We start from the raw sequence: 18998 nt of genomic DNA on the forward strand, positions 1-18998 counted from the left end.
CTGCCCCTCTGTCACTAATATTAAGTATCGTTTCTTGGTCCACACTGATCTCAATGGTTGTTAATTTTAACTCGTCTACACTTAAAACATGTATGGAAATCACTGATGGTGGGAACTGAAATGTTCAAACTCGCGTGGATTTGTATTTTCATTTGAATACCTCTTGTTTTGTCACCTTTTGTTGGTTAAATGGTGCTTTTCTCTTCAGGGTAGCCCCACACACCCAAATGCATACCATCCCCTCCCTTCTGTATTGTCTGTAATCCTTCTGAAGGGGTCTCGTGCTGATGCCTCCAGAAGTTCCTGTAGCTGAACACCAACTCTAATGGTTTTTGTGGACTTTGTGTGTGCTACTCAGAATTCTCTTCTTTCCCCTCATCAATATTCCCTCAGCCTCAATAAGTGACATAGTTCTCATATCAGTTGACCGCTATGTGGCTATATGTGACCCCTCTCAATCTGGCTATAACGATCACCATCACTAAATTCAATGCAAGAAAAAGCTAAATTCCCTGTGTTTGTCTGTGTTAATTCTGTTCTTACCTACAGCCTTCTTTTTGTGAAGGATCTTCTCCGACCTGCCAACCAGGGAGTTACAAATCTCTGCTACGGAGAATGTTTTCATTGTCAGTCATGACATCTTAATGTTTTTGATCTTTAGTTAACTTTCTTGTTCCAGTGCTACTGTCATCATAGCCTGTATCTGAGAATATTTGTCATATGTCCCCCTGGCTCGTACATGCGCCTCACATTACAGCTGTCACACTCCAGCATTCAGTGGCCTTGGGTAAAGGCAAAGAAATCAGAGCTGAAAGCAGCCAGGAATCTTGGTGTTCTTGTAGTTGTTTTTCTAATATGTTTATGCCCGTTATACACCATAAAATTAATGGATTACAACTGGATTGTAGCTTTAATTGATACATTTTCATACATTCTGTATTTGTCTAACTCTTGTCTAAACCCTGTGATCTATGCCTTCTTGTACCCCTGGTTTAGAAAAGCAGTTAAACTCATTGTAACTCTTCAGATACTGCAGCCTGGCTCCTCTGAGACCAACATGCTGTAGAGAGGCGGTGGAGGGACTGAGATCAGACTCGGTCTAAGGAGAAATGAATGAATATGTTCCTGCTGTTCAGTGAGTGAATTATCAAATACAGAAAGTGAAGATATGATTACCCATCAAGTAAAAGACCTGTGTTTCAGCTATTGCTTGTTGTACACTTTTCCTCTCTGCAAAGAGTCCTAAGCACCATATCCTGTCTCTAGGTAATCACCGGTTTAATGCAAGTTTTAAATTCACTGACACTTATGAAGGGTGTTTTCTTCCCAGGGAACCATTTCTCCTTTTGATGGAAACATTTCACAACTACAGCTTTGAACTCATGTCTCTATGTTTGGTCACAGCATCATCTCTGTGATTTGTGTCCATGTTGTTGCTAACAGAAAGTCCAGGCCTGCTGGGCTCCTGTTTCACAGAGAAAAAAGATGCCCCTGAACAGCCCCACTTTCCCCTCAAGTAGAGAAAACCATCAGCTGTTGTTTATCAGATACAACTGTCAGCACAAAAGATCATGTTCTCTTTCAGCTCAGGGAGAAAAGTTGTTTTTTCACTTTAGTGCCATTCATGTTTGATCCCTGTATCACATTTGTTACTATGAAACAAATATTTAAAGCACTATTAATTTAAATGTCAGGTACATTTACCTTATTTTCGACAAATTATGTGAATGCGATGGGTTGCCATTTAAAATAATTTTTATTAGAAAACTTTTCACATTTAATGTCATGCATTCAATTGTACATAGCATTGTGTTTTTTTTGTGGTGAAACACAGAACAAAAAATAAATAAAACTACAGTAATAGTAAAAGCTACAGAGGGGGGGGGGGGTTGAGAGAATGTGTTTACCGTGTCTCTAAGAACACGGGTCACCAGGGGTTACAGCCTGCAGGGCATTAATCAGTTAAACAGACAGAACCAGATACTCTTACTGGCCGTTTTCCATCATCCCTAATTCTCACTAAGTGATAGGCATTTCAGAGCTATGAAGCTGCATTAGACAAGATTTTGTGAAAAAACGCAGTCCTTTCGTTCATTTAAATATAATAGGGCCACTCTGTTGATGCAGCAGGGCTTTGTTAAATTAAAAAGAGCAGTGGTACAACTTTTGCTGGCAGGTAATGTGATGTCATCCAGAAAGGTGACGCGTCTATAAATAGGGTCAGGAAAAGAGGGATTAATTAAAGTCAGAGAGAAACTAGGGCTAGGGTTAAATATGATGGAAAAGTATTTGATTGTTTATGTGTCTTATTAGTCTTCATACTCCTGGGTATCTGAGTGGGATTGTTGCCTTCAAACCTGCCCAAACAAAGGGGGACCAAGGGGGAAAACCAACCCTAGTGTGATTCAACCAAACTGAATGAGACAGGTGTTAAAGCCTGTGCCATGCAACAATTATTGTTTAGTGTAGAGCTACATTATCTGCAAACTCAAACTGACACAGTTCTTCATGAAATGCTCTGCTGACTTGCCAGAAGATGGAGCTGATGACTTGTATTTTGCAGGATAGTAATGGAGTACAGCAGTTGAGATGACAAGGTGATAGTGGTGTAGTCAACCTTTGTCAAGTCCAAGACCAGGACTAGTCAAGCATGCAAGAGACACTATATCTTTTATTTTAAGATAATCATTTTGCATTATTTTTTGTAATAATCCAAAAGCAAGTACAGTATAACAACATTGTAGGATCAAATGAGGTTATAGACCGGTGTCACAGGTGTCACTAAAAACACAGGTGTCCCTAAAAAATACAAATTTTCCCATTTTTTAAACTTATCACTTGTCTTGTAGAATCCACAGTACAAAGTGCTCAGTGACATTGTGTCTGTGGCCAAAATCTAAAAAATCTCTCGCTGCTCGGCCCCTAATTATCATCAAAGGATTTATTGTAAATTACCTCGGGTATGTAAGGTATATCAAATGTGGCCAACCGCACTCATCCCAGAGCTGAGAAATATAGTACACCTAAAAGTAAGTGAAAGAGCAAGACACTCCAATGGGGTAATTTACTGAAAATACAGCTACCATGGAAAAAATGTTTTTTTGCACTTCATCAAAGGACCAAAACTGTAGTCTATTTAGCAAAATTGTGATAAGATGGATGTGGGTACACGTAACATACACCACAAGGATGAGAGCACAATAGTAGCATCAGACATAATGATGGCATAATCTTTAATAAGTGTGAACGGATCAAACTGACACTCCAAAATCCACTATGAAAACTAAAGATCAAGATGAAAGAGGAACATCAATATTGAACAGGTTGGTCTGTTTTGTAGCTCACTTGAACAAATCAAGCTAAAAGAGGTGAAGAAAACAGTAAACACTTAGAAGATAGTTCAGTAAAATAGGTCAAACTATGCTAAGCCAAATGAAGCTTTGGACTTGTGTGCAGAAAGGGTTTTTAAGCAGGAAGAGGTGTGAAATTATAAATGCATGGTCTATAATCATAACCATACAAACTGTTAATTATTTAAAGCTTCTAAATTTTAAATATCTTTTATTTTGGGTCTCCAGTCCCCACATAAGCATAATGCCAGAGTACACAGTGGCATGTTAACCTAGGACACAAACTAATGAGCTGATCATTTCAGACAGGTGTGTTGATGCTCTGAAACATCTAAAACATGCAGGGAAGGTTTCTAAAGAACAATGGCTGATTATGTAGAAGATGTGACATTGTAGCCATTTGAACTCTCAATCTTCAGGTCCAAAGGTAAATACTGATCTCAGTGAGCTGTTGTCCAGGTGATGACTCTTCTAGATATTTGGCTATATTTTATTGAGTCAGCCTGAGTTGACTCAATAGGCTCGTTCGAGATGAGCCAGATCTGCGCAGAATCGATCACCAGGGATCGCCGCCCAATGCATGCTGGTTAGATTTGTGTCCGACTTGATCCAACTTGCTCTGACGTCATGCACGCGTGGGCAACGATAATCTGACGAGATCAAGGCGGCCGCAGTTGCTCTCCACCGATTGCAAGACCAAGGCGGACCCAGGGCATGCTGGGAAACGCCGGCCCCTCAGCTGATCTAACAGCTGATTGGTTCAGAATCAACTCACCATGATGACGTTTTATATAAACTTTTTATTGAGTTTGAATCGCAGGGATTTTAACTGCGATTTGTCGGATTTAAAAGCTTATTCTGTACAGAACACTGTTGCATTAAAATCAGCAACAGATGGCATGTAGAGCATTTTGACAGCTACTCTGTCATAATAAAAACATCTGGAGACTGTGTAAGAGCTAATATATGGGTCTGAGAACATTTTAGTAAATCAGAATCGGACCACAGTGTTTCTGTAACTTCCTGTTCAGCCTGAAGTCTGCTGGAATCAGCTGGAAAACTCTCTGACTTGAGAGCAGATTTTTGTCTCCTCCCCCGGCTGCTGCCGCCTTGTCTCGTCCACTTTACAGGCGAGGCGCAGTTCATCTCAAACAAGCCTTACAACATGACTTTCCTTAACTGGAACTGGACTGATTGTTAATCAGAATCAGGTGTGTTAATGCAGACACACATTTAAAACATGCAGGGCAGTTGTCCACAGCACAACACCTGGTTAGATACATGTATGATCATCTTGCAACACCACAGGTTCAAACTCTGAACCATTGAGGCTGTAGGCAGGTTCTGATCTCAGGGAGATATTATCTGGGTGACAAGTGGCATCGCAACACCTAGTAGACAAGGAGCAGGTTTGCTTGAAAATGCAGAATTTAAAGCTTGGTCAAGACAACATATACATAATAAATAATAAATTGAATTTAGCGCTTTTCACAATCTCAAAGTCGCTGCATGCCTGCCTGTAATATATTTTCACAAAGATCAATAAATGTCAAAATGATGTTTAAAGATGTTCTATTTTGCATTCACTGCAGTGTGTAGATGAGGACACAATTCAAATATTTTTCTTCTGATTTTTTAGATAAAAATCTTGAAATTTTGCAAAGCAAATCTACAATGATCTTGGAATGTTGTGATTTTTTTTCATTAACATCAAAGATTTAGTGTTAGGCTGGGCTGCCTGGATTCAAGCGCAGACACGGAAAAAGGTCAGAACAGGTATTGAGGTTTATTGAACATAAATAATGGGTGATGCAGGTGCTGGATATCCCCTGGGGCTGAGAGCGGCAGGATCGAGAGAAGAACAAGGCTCAGATAGGCAGACTGGGCTTCCAGGGCTGTAGTGGAAATCTGGACACAAAAACACAAAAAGTCAAAACTAGGCTTGCAACAGGTATACAAAAAAAAAAAGTCTTTCCAAAACCACTGAGGCTGGCCGTAGCGAGTGTTACCACTTGGGTGAACGGACGATCTGGCAGAGACTGGTTGGAAGGCTGGGGTTTTAAAACAGGAGCAGGGCTCGACATTAAGGCTTGTCCGCTTGTCCGGGACAAGTGGATTTTTTGTAGGGCAAGTGGAAGAGAAATTTACTTGTCCCACTGGACAAGTTAAAACTCAAACAAACTAAAATGCCATGTTAGTTCACGTCATGTGCCACTCATTACGTCTATGTTACAGATTTGAAACGATAATTTCTTTCCCCCGCAATACCGGTCAGCGGACCGCTAACGTTAGACCCAGCCAGCTGTTCAGCTCGTTCTCTGGAAGCAATGCAGCATGAAAGCACGGTGAACCTGCCGGTGTTAGTTAGCTAACGTTGGCTTGCTAACTCCGCCTTAACGTTACCTCCTCGCCACATCGTTGACAGAAAAGGAGAGACCCGGTGCTAATACGGCACCGGTGCCTTAACGACCGTTATCTACCGGACCGAATTGCAACGCGGTGCCACTGAAATGCCTGCGCTTCTCTCGGATGCTCCGAAAACGGACGTTAGAGGCAACCTAAACATCGCCGCATGTTACGCTAGTTAACACTACACTCAACAGCAAGTAACGTTAGCCTATCGTTAGCTAGCAACTGGAGTAAACAGTTAAAATGCTGACAGCTAAACGGTGTAAAAGTGTGTCTGTATTTCACTGGAGAGGAACATATGACAGTGTGCCGCTGCTGTTGTCGGAAAAACACAGATGTTGCGTTCACTTGAAATTCGCCCCGCCAGCGTTGTGCTGCATTCAATGTTGTTGTAAAATACCCTTTTCCTATCCAGTGGTTGTTATTGTTGTTAGATTTTTAATAAATCATTTAATTTTGCCTTAGCAATAAACAAGCCGTTCTATAATGTCGTTTTTTTTGCTCCTTTTTGAAAAAAAAAAAAAATATGCAGATTAAATATCAGGTAATAATCAACTGTAAAGTAGCTACACCTTTTTAAAAGGATCCTTTCGGTAAATCAGCCTATGCCGGGTAGAAATTTGTGAAATTGTATAAAAAAAGTTAACACCAACATTTAGTGGCAAAATCCATTGTATGTCTACAAAATTATTTTAGATATAGTAGAAGTTCAAGTCACCACTACCTCTGGTCAAAATATTGGCTTAGTATCTCAATATATTAATTTACCTCGAAATATTGACTTAGTATCTCAATATTGACTTAATATCTCACTATATTGTTCAGTATCTCAATATATTGATTTATCTCAAAATATTGACTTAGTATCTAAATATATTGACTTATCTCAAAATATTGACTTAGTATCTCAATATATTGACTTAGTAACTCAGAATATTGACAACGAATCTCAAACCAATAAGAACATTTAAAATATTGACTTACAATCTCAATATATTGACTCAATATCTCAAAGTATCGACTTAGTATCTCAATATATTGACTAAGTAACTTAGAATATTGACTAGGAATCTGAAAGTAATGACAAACTTTAAAATACTGACTTAGAATCTCAATATATTAACTTCTGCACACCGGCGTGCAACATATTACTTTGTATTATGGAGTCTGGAGATCCTTTTTTCTTGTTGAAGGGGAAATCTATTGTTGGGACACGTTTGTTTCTACTGTTTCAACAGAATTTTATTAATGTTGATAGTGTTTGGATGCTTTCAACGGTTTGTTCAAATTCTGCATTAGCAAAACACAATTTTTTTTATAAAATGATGAATCTTTACCCGGACAAGTGACTTTTATGCATGGACAAGTGAAACGTAAATGTACTTGTCCGAAGGACAAGTGCCTCAAAAAGTTAATGTCAAGCCTTGAGGAGTGGTGATTGCTGGATGTGAATCAGGTGAACAGGAAGCCACACGTGTCTTGACGAGGAGGGAGAGAGAGCCAGGAGCGTCACACCCACTCAGCACATGACAGAAAAAAAAAAAAGGGAGAGGGAAAACAGACAGCATCATGACGTTTAGTTTAGTTTAGTTTGGAATAAATTGCAGGATTTGCTTACACTACTGTGTTTATTAAATTGTTTTAATGCACTATCGGCTAAAATCGGAAAGGTAAATTTGTGGAGGATAGTCTGGAGATGGAGTTGCCTCAATTTTGTGTCAATTGAAACAAACATGTGGGAGGAGAAAGGTTTAACAAGAGAGTGATGGACTTCAAAATTGCTACAAGGTAACAGCAGAGCATAGTTTCTGCTCTATTGGGGCTACAGTTTGGCATAAGTTGCGACTTCGTAGCATGTTCGGCTGATTTGTTATGAATTTTTAAAGTTTAGAATTTTAGATGGCTGTTGTAGCGCCACCATCAGGACAATTAGCACACAAATCGCACGGATTAAGTTTAGCATAGGACTGGACTTATTTGCAAAGTTTGGTGAGTTTTTGTGTTTTTATGCTTCGCTGCTCGGCCCCTAATAATAATAATAATAATAATAATAATAATAATAATAATAATAATAATAATTAAAGCTGCAAGCAGCGATGGACGGGCCCTCGCGCCTCTGCGCGCGTCGGGGTTACCGACGGACGCCGCTCCTTGCGAACGATTTGCACGGCAGTCAGTTGCGCGAAACGTCACCAACGAAAAGGGAACTCCCCGCCGAGTTCAACGATACCTCACACAAGACTCTACGTCATACGGTTCATTAGCTTCGAAAGGGGTCCTGGCTAAAGCATAAACCATTACCAATGAATAAGGAAGTCTCTGCTGAGTTCAATGATATCTCACACAAGGGTCTACATCAAACGGTTCATTAGTTATAAAAGGGGGCGTGGCTAAAGTATAGGGGATGGGCTAAACCAACACCAAATAAAAAGGAAGTCTGTGCTGAGTTCAATGACACCTCACACAAGGGTATACCTTAAACGGTTCAAATGTTATAAAAAGGGGCGTGGCCTGAGTAAGTGGGCGTGGTCATATTATAGGGGCTGGCTCAGTATCACATGTAGACCACACATTCTAAGTTTCATGTAAATCGGATGATGTTTGTCATATAAGGCGCATTTCCTGTGGCCAGGGGGGGGCGCTATGACCAAAAGTCAATTTTGGCCTGTAGGTGTCCTCATGCCTGGACCCTTGTCCATCCTGAGAAATTTCGGGCAGATACGACAACGTACACTCAAGTTACAACAACTTCTTTGTTCATCGCTAGACACTCAAAATGGCCGCCACGCCACGCCCACACCATCTGACGAAAAGTTTTTCTTTTAATAACTTTTCATCGTTAAGGTGTTGGGATGGTACAGACCAAGTTTGAAGTCCATCGGATGAAATCTCTAGGAGGAGTTCGTTAAAGTATAGCACCTTGACTTTTAGGCCTACTTCCTGTTGCCACTAGGGGGCGCTTTGACTTTAAGTAAATATCGGCCTTTATTTGTCCTCAGGGTTGGACTCTTATGAATCTTGACAAGTTTCGAGGTAATCGGACAACGTACACTCGAGTTACACCCACTTCCTGTTTCGGCGGCAAAACGCACAAAATGGCCGCCCCGCCACGGCCACGCCCTATGACGAAAAGTTTTTCTTTTAACAAATTTTCATCTTTCACATCTTAAGATGGCACAGACCGAGTTTGAAGTTGATCGGATCGGTTTGTTAAAGTACGACGTGGAAATGGCCAAAATCGCACTAATTTCGAACTTTGAAATCAAAATGGCGGACTTCCTGTTGTGTTTAGGGTATGGCTCTAATGAAGTTTTTTGTACATCTTGACATCTTACATATGTGTACCAAGTTTCGTGAGTCTACGTTAAACGCACTGCAGGGGCTCAATTTTCTTAACTTTCTAGGGGCGCTAGTGAGCCATTTTTGTGCGCCTATTCCCGAAACCCTGTCGGCGCTCGGACCCTAATTCCTTCAGTTTCAATAGGGCCTTCGCCGCTGTCGGCGCTCGGGCCCTAATAATACAGGCTCATAGGATGCAGCCAGGAGTATCGGTGACTAGTGTCAGTGACCGTTCTAGATGGAAAAAATGTTTACGAGTCCATACTCAAACATAGGTAATAGCAGACAGACTTTAAAAGAAATTCATCTACCACAGAGCAGTTTAAAGACTCCTCCCTCCTCTTGTCATAGTCCACACACTTGCTGCTGAAAGTGCTAATGATGCACACCTGTTTTCACTAAAGAGCACACTATTTCCTTCCACGTTTCCTTCACTTGCTTCCCTTCCTCGCGTCTTAGTCCGGTGCCGGTTGGGGGGTGTGATGGTGGCCCCACCCCAAATATTTCTGTTAAACTTAGGCAATCTTTGGTTATTCTCTCCTGATGAAGCCAGCGAGATGTAGAGAGCTCTACTTTGAAGTTCTTTTACAACCTTTTCATGGCATCTTTTTAACATGGATGTTAACCCTTTTTTAAAGCAGTGATTGCTTTTAATCTCACAGGAGGATTTTAACCTGCAACAGCTCATTTTAATGGAGGATTGTTTTAACAAGCCAGCTAACCAGGAGACCTGAGGGGTGAGTCAGCTGAGCTTATTGTGTGTGCACACTGAAGACTACTAATCTCCCCACCTATACAGGATGGCCTTTTATCAACTTTTAGTACTTTTTATTCTCTTTTATTAACTTGGAGACTGTGTGGACCCAGGTTATACCCAACAGGGGCCCCTTTCTTTCAGACAACGGCCTAAGCACCCACAAGGCCTCCGAACCTGTGAGTGTTAAGTTTTTTTAACCTCACTGTAACCTTTTACTTCACAGCTTTAAGGAGCCTACCTTCCTTTTAGGGACTGTAGGTTATTTATTTAAGGGCCAACGGAGGAGTTTTGGGACCTTTCGTCAAAAAAGATTTGACAGATTTGACCCTTCGCCGACAATACATTTTGTATGACCCTCCAAAATGATTAGGAAAAGAGGCATGACCCTCCCCAACATTTCATTGATTCATTCTATACTGGTTTGCGCTTGGTAAAGAGGTACAGATTTATATCTTTGTATCTTTACAGTTATGAGATACATGGCTTAACCTCTGCTTTCTATTAAAAGTAAAAGTACTTGGATAACAATGTATTCTCTTAATGTCTATATTCTAATAATAAAAAACTTATAGGCCATGGCCTTTTAATTAATTTAGTTTTAGTTTAATGTAATTGTGGTTACCATCTATGGCCCAGTTTACATTCTGACTCAATTCTGGTTATCTATCAGGGTGATCTGCATGAAGCATGACTTTGCATTATTTCCCACGGGACAGTGAATGCTGCACACATTTCTTGAGCGAGAACATACGCGCTTGGACAACAAGTACGTGGCTTCACAGCTGAGGAGGACCAGGAGTGTTAGATAAAGATAAATATACGGGTTGTATATTTAATGTGAACGGCAGCTTCACATATGACCAAGCAGAGCACCGGGAGCTGGACGGCCGCTGCTGAAGACTTCCCTGTGGACAGCAAACGGTGACGGTCAGGAAGAAGTTTTCACAGGGGGAAAAACTGATCAGAAAATATAATGGAATGTTGTAGAAATGTTATGGAGTAAAAAGTATAGATAATTGCTGCAAAATGTAAAAGTAACAAAAAACAGTTTACTGAAGTACAGTAACGATAGTTACATTCCTCCACTGCTCCCTGAGGTCCAAAAAGTGCCTCGGAACACATCGAAGCGACGCTGACTTGAGTGTACGTTCTGCATGTGCGCGAGACGTAATATAAAAAATGAAAACTGAAAATGTTGAACGCGTCACATGGGTCTGGCTTCTCCAGCTGCCCGATAATGGTGGCTTATTCAAAATACGATCTCGTATTTTACCAAAATTGTTCACTGAAACAGGTTTCTGAAAACATTTTAAGCGAGAAATAGGCCGTACAGTTGCTGAATCTGTCTTCATTTCAGATCGACAAAGGTCAGTTTAAAAGATTTTCGGCCGATTTTGAGAGGTGTTCGTCACTCATCCAGCTCACCATTTCCGGGTTAGTACTCCACCAATCAGATTGGTCATTGAGTCCAACTGCCTACCCTTCAATCCAGCCAGTCAGCTTGGCCAAAATGAATGATGGCCCCTCTGACGGACGATGGCACGGAACACGCCAAACAGAATCGATTCCGACTTCACCAGACTGTCCGATGGCCGATTATCAGGTTGGTGTGTCAGGGCCCTAAAACCCTACTGAACCAAAGACTTTGGTGCAGCTCAGCGGCAAATAGAGACTGGCTGGTGAATAAAGAGGACGATTTAGCAGGTTAAGAGGGTTAGGGTTAGGGGTGATGTGCTGCCGGAGTGCACCAACATGTTCGGACGGGGCCATAGCAACTGAGCAAAATATTACATAAGGGCACAAAGTATAAGAGCGCCAATTTCTGTGTAAGAAAACTGTTTTGGGTGGTGGACAGGTCAAACAAAAACCGGTCTTTCACCCAGGAGACCAGGGATTGTGTCCTCTTTGAAAACAAAAGTAGAGGGTAGTATTTTCTTGCCAACGATAGGGCGTCAATTAATGAAATGCTCCTCGGGGTCGTATAAGAGGGTAGGGATAAACAACCTATATTGTCATTGGTTTGGAAGACTTGTTGGACCCTTTAAATCCTGCCTTTTCTGACTCTGCATCTTTTGGCCAACAATACGCTTTTAGGGTTAATTTTTAGCGCTAAAACAAGACTACGCCAGTCCAATTCATTCAGACTGCAAAGGAGAGGAAAGCTGGGAGGTGGGAAGCAGTGGCGGCTGCTGGTCATTCAAAGAGGGGAAGCTTATTTTTGGCCTACATCATAAAAATTGTCCATTTATTTAAATTAATATTATAATAATGTAATTAAATTATATAATAATAAATAATATAATACAATAATAATATAATTATTATAATAATAGTTTATAATATCCGTGAGAAGGTTTCATCAACAGGCATGGCCAGCAAAACATTTTCTTTGTCATAGCACTTCCAGTCAGCCAGCTAACTTTGTCATACCAGGAGAGCTAACAGACCTGTTACTTTGCCCTGTCTTTTGCACTAAATCAATCTTAAGTGTTGATCTAACCCTGCTGTTTAACTCTAAGTTTCTCCTTGTAAGGAAGACTTTCAAATGGCTTTGACAAAATCAGGTCAACAATATTAGCATTGTCTGCCATCGTGTGCAGTTTGCTAGCTGGCTAGTTCACCCCTACAACACTAGCCTAGCCTACTGTATGAATAAATAAATGAACAAACGATCTAACAAAACGATATTAAACTCAAAGGAGGAAATGTGGGAATTATAGGTTAAACTGAAACAAGGAATGTGGTGTATAATTGTATGAAATGTATGATGAAAAATGGCTAGCAATTTCACCAAGCAAATACCAAGAAAGAGGGTGCAGCAGCTCGTCTTTCAACAACACTTCCAAAATCTGCGATGCGACTGAGCTGAGCTGTGCTTGAATGTGAACAGCTTTTTATAGTACAAAATCGCTGTCAATCAAAAGGAGATACAGTCCTTCGACAGACCCTCCAATCATCACGCAGATGCCCAGCATCCAGGCCAGCCCACTGCTCCATTGACCCCCAGAGACGCTGAGCATCTGTGGGCGGGACATAATCGGAGCATTTATCCAATGACCGTCTAGTTTCGAAGCACTGAAAAAAAATGCTCAAAGCAGTCCCATTGAAGTCAACGGACGCTAGGCTTCAACGGGGAAATGCACTGAGACGCTACGGGAATGTATGAGAAGGAAATCGAGTCAGCTAATTCTGAACCAACTCGTCTTTGAGATGAACGTATTCTAACGCATTTTAGTCAATAAAATGTTAACACAATAGTACATATTTGACCATTAAATTTTAGACATTTTAGGGGAAGCTAACATAAACTTTAGCTGTCTCCATGAAGCTCCCAGCTAACATTAAGCTCTTACAACTTAAGATGCAGTTAGGAAACAAGAACGAGCTAACTAATGGTAACATAAGCATTTTGGCTCGGTTTATGTTGATTTTAAAATCACTTTAAAACTATTTCCGATACTTCTTCAGAACGTACATAGCATCAGTGAAGTCACCCATTGGTTTGTGTACTGCTGTTGTGAAGCTAGGAGTTTGAATTTTGGCCAACACTATCTTGGTCTTTTGAAGACAGAAGTGACCATATTTGGTCAGCTGGGGAGAAAGAAACAGCTCAGCTTTCCCAAAGCTAAACGCCAGAGATGTTCACAAGTGATTTTTGGAAGTCCAAGTCAAGTCTCAAGTATTTGATGGGCAAGTTCAAGTAAAGTCTCAAGTCTTTTGCCACGAGTCCAAGTCAAGTCTCAAGTATCTGGCCATCTGATACGTCACTAACACTGTATTGTTAAATCTCATGAATTCAAAGCATGTCCTGTAGCTACCATCCATACAGTACAGTATCAAAATCAGTTGTAGGATAACTTTATGGGGTCTACTTAACACATCCCTCTAGCCCTCTGACCTGGTGAAATGTTAATCTAAGTCTGTATATCATATGGATACAAATATAAAGATACAATTTGCTTGTTCCCAGGCAATCCCAATATTTTTGTTATATCTCTTTTCGGTGTTGTTGACGTCCCTAAGCACTCGTCTTACTCCCGGTAACAGCAGAGAGCAGCAGCCAGCAGGCAAGTGTTATTTAAATAAACTCCTGGTGTACTTACAAACTTTCCAATCCATCGTTTTATGAGTACATAACCTATTTGTACTAGTGTAGAAATTTGGTATCATTTTGGGCATTATTAGTGGGGTAATGTACAAGATACACTCTTGGATCCATTAGCTCCTGCACTAAGCTATTCATCTGATAACGCTAACTCGCCCAATATTTGACCCAGGTGAAAAAAGCTTTTGGGGGGTTGTTTGGCTCAAGGTCATTTTGCAAAGGACCCTAGAGTGAAATTACTCCGAACCATTGCTTTAAGTGCGACTCGAGTCCGAGTCTCAGACTCGAGTCCCCATCTCTGCTAAACGCTACAGAGGAAACATTGCTGATCTTTAACTGGCTGATTCGAGTCATCCAATAAAGGTTTCTGGGCCTAATGTTGGGTTTGCTATGGAAAAAGTACACATGGCAATACTCTGGTAAGAGGAAATGATGTTTAACCATGTATCTAGCCAATTTAAATAGCTCACGTTACTGTATGGTCTGAGGTAAATTCAATTAATATGGTATGTGGTGGTTTCATTTTCCAGGTGCAAATGTGTCACCAAAATAATTTCCTTCCCGAGACTATTTTGCAGAACTCCTGAGTCAATTGTCATTGGGTTAAAGAAATACAAAAAATCCTGTTTTTTTTCTCCTATCCCAGAATGCATCTGTGGACCTTACTCCACAGTGCTGTGGAGATAGAGCTAGAAATCCAAGATTACTGTTTTATTCGGATTTGAAAAGTTATCTGTAGTACAATAATAGGACAAAATAAAGGAAGCGTAGAAAATGACAAAAGAGAGATTGATAGGGAGACAGTGTGAGAAGAAGGGTTAATGACAGTGAGAGTGGAGATAGACATGGTAATGCAAGACTACTGTTTTAGTAACTTGAAAAGTAATCCGTATGACAATAATAGGACAAAAGAAAGGAAACGTGTAGAAAATGACAAAAGAGAGATTGGATAGAGAGACAGTGAGAAAGGCATGGTTACAGATAGAGCGATGATGATGGTGGGATGTGCAGAGCGAGGGAGGAGGGGCATCAGAGTCCAACAGGGACTGAGAGAGAGGAGGGGATGAAGAGAATGTGAGAGAGATAATTCAGTTACATGACTCAGGTTTGTTCAGAAAGCTGCCAGAGCTGCAGCTATCTGCAGATCTCTGCAGATGGAGGTTGAGGACAGAGCCGAGCTCTGCTTTCCTCAGTTCCCAAACACCTCCTGCAGGAAGCCCTCGCCTCCTTGGCCCCAAACAGTTACCATTATGCTCTACTCCATCTCTCTGATCACTGTGGCTCTCAACATGCTCATCATCATCTCTATCTCCCACTTCAGGCAGATATTAACTTCTCAGCTTCTTTCTACAGGATTTGTAACTTAAAAATGTGAACAGCTGCTGTATATTTAGAAGAATTGTCTTTGAGCTAGTACTGAATAATGTTGCTCCAAATGTCTGACTTTGATGCCAGAGACTGTTGTTCATGTCCACTCTCTTACCAATATTAAGCATTGTTTCTGTCCACCGTGATCTCAACAAAGTAATTTTAACTGTCTACACTTAAACATATGGTAACTACTGATGTGGTGGAACCGAAAATGTTCAAACTCATGTGGATTTGTATTTTCATTTTGAATACTTGTTTTGTCACTCTTGTTGGTTAAATGGTGCTTTTCTCTTTCCCTCCAGGCAGCTCCACACACCCACCAACATCCTCCTCCTCTCTCTGGCTGTCTCAGACCTTCTAGTGGGCCTCGTGCTGATGCCTCCAGAAGTTCTCAGAAGAACATCCTGCTGGTTTCTTGGTGACTTTGTGTGTGCTACCAGAATTCTTCTTTCCCTCATCATTCCCTCAGCCTCAATAGGTGACATAGTTCTCATATCAGTTGACCGTTATGTGGCTATATGTGACCCTCTGCACTACACCACTAAATTCACTGCAAGAAAAGCTAAATTCTGTGTTTGTCTGTGTTGGCTCTGTTCTTTTACCTACAGCCTTCTTTTTGTGAAGGATCTTCCGACTCAACCAGGGAGTTATAAATTCTGCTACGGAGAATGTTTTATTGTCAGTCATGACATCTTACTGCTTTTTGATCTTTTAGTTAACTTTCTTGTTCCAGTTACTGTCATCATAGCTCTGTATCTGAGAATATTTGCCGTGGCTGTGTCTCAGGCTCGTGCCATGCGCTCTCACATTACAGCTGTCACACTCCAGCATTCAGTGACTCCAAAGGCAAAGAAATCAGAGCTGAAAGCAGCCAGGAATCTTGGTGTTCTTGTAGTTGTTTTTCTAATATGTTTATGCCCGTTATACACCATAAAATTAATGGATTACAACTGGATTGTAGCTTTAATTGATACATTTTCATACATTCTGTATTTGTCTAACTCTTGTCTAAACCCTGTGATCTATGCCTTCTTGTACCCCTGGTTTAGAAAAGCAGTTAAACTCATTGTAACTCTTCAGATACTGCAGCCTGGCTCCTCTGAGACCAACATGCTGTAGAGAGGCGGTGGAGGGACTGAGATCAGACTCGGTCTAAGGAGAAATGAATGAATATGTTCCTGCTGTTCAGTGAGTGAATTATAAAATACAGAAAGTGAAGATATGATTACCCATCAAGTAAAAGACCTGTGTTTCAGCTATTGCTTGTTGTACACTTTTCCTCTCTGCAAAGAGTCCTAAGCACCATATCCTGTCTCTAGGTAATCACCGGTTTAATGCAAGTTTTAAATTCACTGACCCTTATGAAGGGTGTTTTCTTCCCAGGGAACCGTTTCTCCTTTTGATGGAAACATTTCACAACTACAGCTTTGAACTCATGTCTCTATGTTTGGTCACAGCATCATCTCTGTGATTTGTGACCATGTTGTTGCTAACAGAAAGTCCAGGCCTGCTGGGCTCCTGTTTCACAGAGAAAAAAGATGCCCCTGAACAGCCACACTTTCCCCTCAAGTAGAGAAAACCATCAGCTGTTGTTTATCAGATACAACTGTCAGCACAAAAGATCATGTTCTCTTTCAGCTCAGGGAGAAAAGTTGTTTTTTCACTTTAGTGCCATTCATGTTTGATCCCTGTATCACATATGTAGTCTCTATGACAAAAATATTTAAAGCACTATAAAGTTTTTTTGGCAACAAGTTAAACAACAGGTACTTTTAAAAGATTATTTACAGTTCATCAGATAATATCAGTTACATTTAACTTATGTTAGACATAATATACAATGGGTTGCCATTTAAAATATTTTTATTAGAAAAATTTTCACATTTAATGGCATTCATTCAATTGTACATAGCATTGTGTTTTTTTGTCAAGTTGCATGAAATATAATAACAAGACATATTCATAATTAACTCATGTCTGATGGTCAAAAAACCACAAGAACAATAATGATGTGGTGAAAGATAATAATAAATAAATAAAACTACAGTAAAAGTAAAAGCTACAGAGGGGGGTTGAGAGAATGTGTTTACCGTGTCTCTAAGAACACGGGTCACCAGGGGTTACAAGCCTGCAGGGCATTAATCAGTTAAACAGACAGAACCAGATACTCTTACTGGCCGTTTTCCAATCATCCCTAATTCTCACTAAGTGATAGGCATTTCAGAGCCATGAAGCTGCATTTAGACAACATTGTGTGAAAAAAGCAGCCCTTTCATTCATTTAAATAGGGCCACTCTGTTGAGGCAGTAGGGCTTTGAAAAAAAGAGAAGAACCTAGAAAGGTGAGGTAAGGAGGAAAGAGAGAAAAAGAGAGAAAAAAGAGAGGGGGAAAAATAAGAAAAAAAATTAAATTTTTATTTTTATTTATTAATTTTTTTTTTTTTTTTTTTTGAGAGGATTGTTAACCCAACAAAGGGGAAGGAAACCAACCCTAGTGTGATTCAACCAAACTAAATCAGACAGGTGTTAAAGCATGAGCCATGCAACAATTATTGTTCAGTTTAGAGCTACATTATCTGCACAATTAAACTGTCACAGTTATTCATGAAATGCTCTGCTGACTTGCCAGAAGATGGAGCTGATGACTTGTATTTTGCAGGATAGTAATGGAGTACAGCAGTTGAAATGACAAGGTGATAGTGGTGTAGTCAAGTCAACCTTTGTCAAGTCCAAGACCAGGACTAGTCAAGACCGAGTCCAAATGAGAGAGAGAAAAAGAGAATACTCTTCAAGACCACTTAGTTATGTGTTCATAATGTATGTGATGCAAGAGACACTATATCTTTTATTTTAAGATAATCATATTGCATTATTTTTTTGTCATGATCCAAAAGCAAGGACAGTGTAACAACACTGTAGGATCAAATGAGGCTATAGACAGGTGTCACTAAAAAATACTAATGTTCCCATTTTTGAAACTTATATATATATATATTATATCACTATATTCTTGACCAAATACCTCGATATCGATATTGATGCGATATTCTAGTGTTGATAATTGGTGCTTCAACAAAATATTTTCACACTTAGGTTTTAGATAAATAATCATCAGTAATGTGGACATAATGACTTGCTAACATGCTACTAGCTTATGTAATAAGTTAGCTAAGGTTTAGCTGAGGCATCGTGGCCCTACTGGCTAATTTACTGTACTTAATGGAGACAGATAATGTCACCACTTAACTAACTAATTAACTAGTTAATTAATTAAGTAATGAAAATGCGCTAATTTGCATACATTTAACAAGGCTCTGCAGGTGAACAGGATAAACAAAATAACTAAAACATATCAGCACAGAACTTCCCCAGTTAATGAGTTAAGAGTCTTTCCTCCTTAAATTTTAGGTTTAAATATGTAGATTAATTTAGAAGAAATCTGAAGATGCAGCCTAAACCAAATACCATCTCAGTGTTTATTTTGGAAGTGTATTTCAATAAGAGTAAAAGAAGACATGGAAGCAAAATAGACCAAAATCTCTAAATTGACCAAAACATGAAAAGAGTGCGCTCTGCATTAAACAGTAATGCTTATTATTATTGTTGTGTATTTTGTCTCCTTGATGCTGCTGCATTTAAAGAGTCATAAGCACCATATACTGTTTCTA

The 18998-nt window shown here is 40.0% G+C and overlaps 1 protein-coding gene across 2 annotated transcripts; it reads left to right on the forward strand.

The window, feature by feature from the left end:
* The first annotated feature begins 9979 nt into the window (after positions 1-9979).
* LOC120569543 (trace amine-associated receptor 13c-like) lies at positions 9980-16450 on the forward strand. Of its 2 annotated transcripts, none has more exons than XR_005640890.1 (2): positions 9980-10031; positions 15634-15652. XR_005640890.1 is itself a non-coding variant. In XM_039817409.1 (2 exons), exons 1-2 carry the CDS (start codon positions 15115-15117, stop codon positions 16448-16450), a joined length of 984 nt encoding a protein of 327 aa, XP_039673343.1. The 2 variants fall into 2 exon arrangements, 1 of the variants encoding a protein (XP_039673343.1); XM_039817409.1 differs by lacking the exon at positions 9980-10031 and adding an exon at positions 15115-15281 and having other exon boundaries at positions 15634-16450.
* The last annotated feature ends 2548 nt before the right edge of the window (positions 16451-18998 follow it).

Source organism: Perca fluviatilis, chromosome 12 (genome assembly GCF_010015445.1).
Source record: "Perca fluviatilis chromosome 12, GENO_Pfluv_1.0, whole genome shotgun sequence".
NCBI classification, from domain to species: domain Eukaryota; kingdom Metazoa; phylum Chordata; class Actinopteri; order Perciformes; family Percidae; genus Perca; species Perca fluviatilis.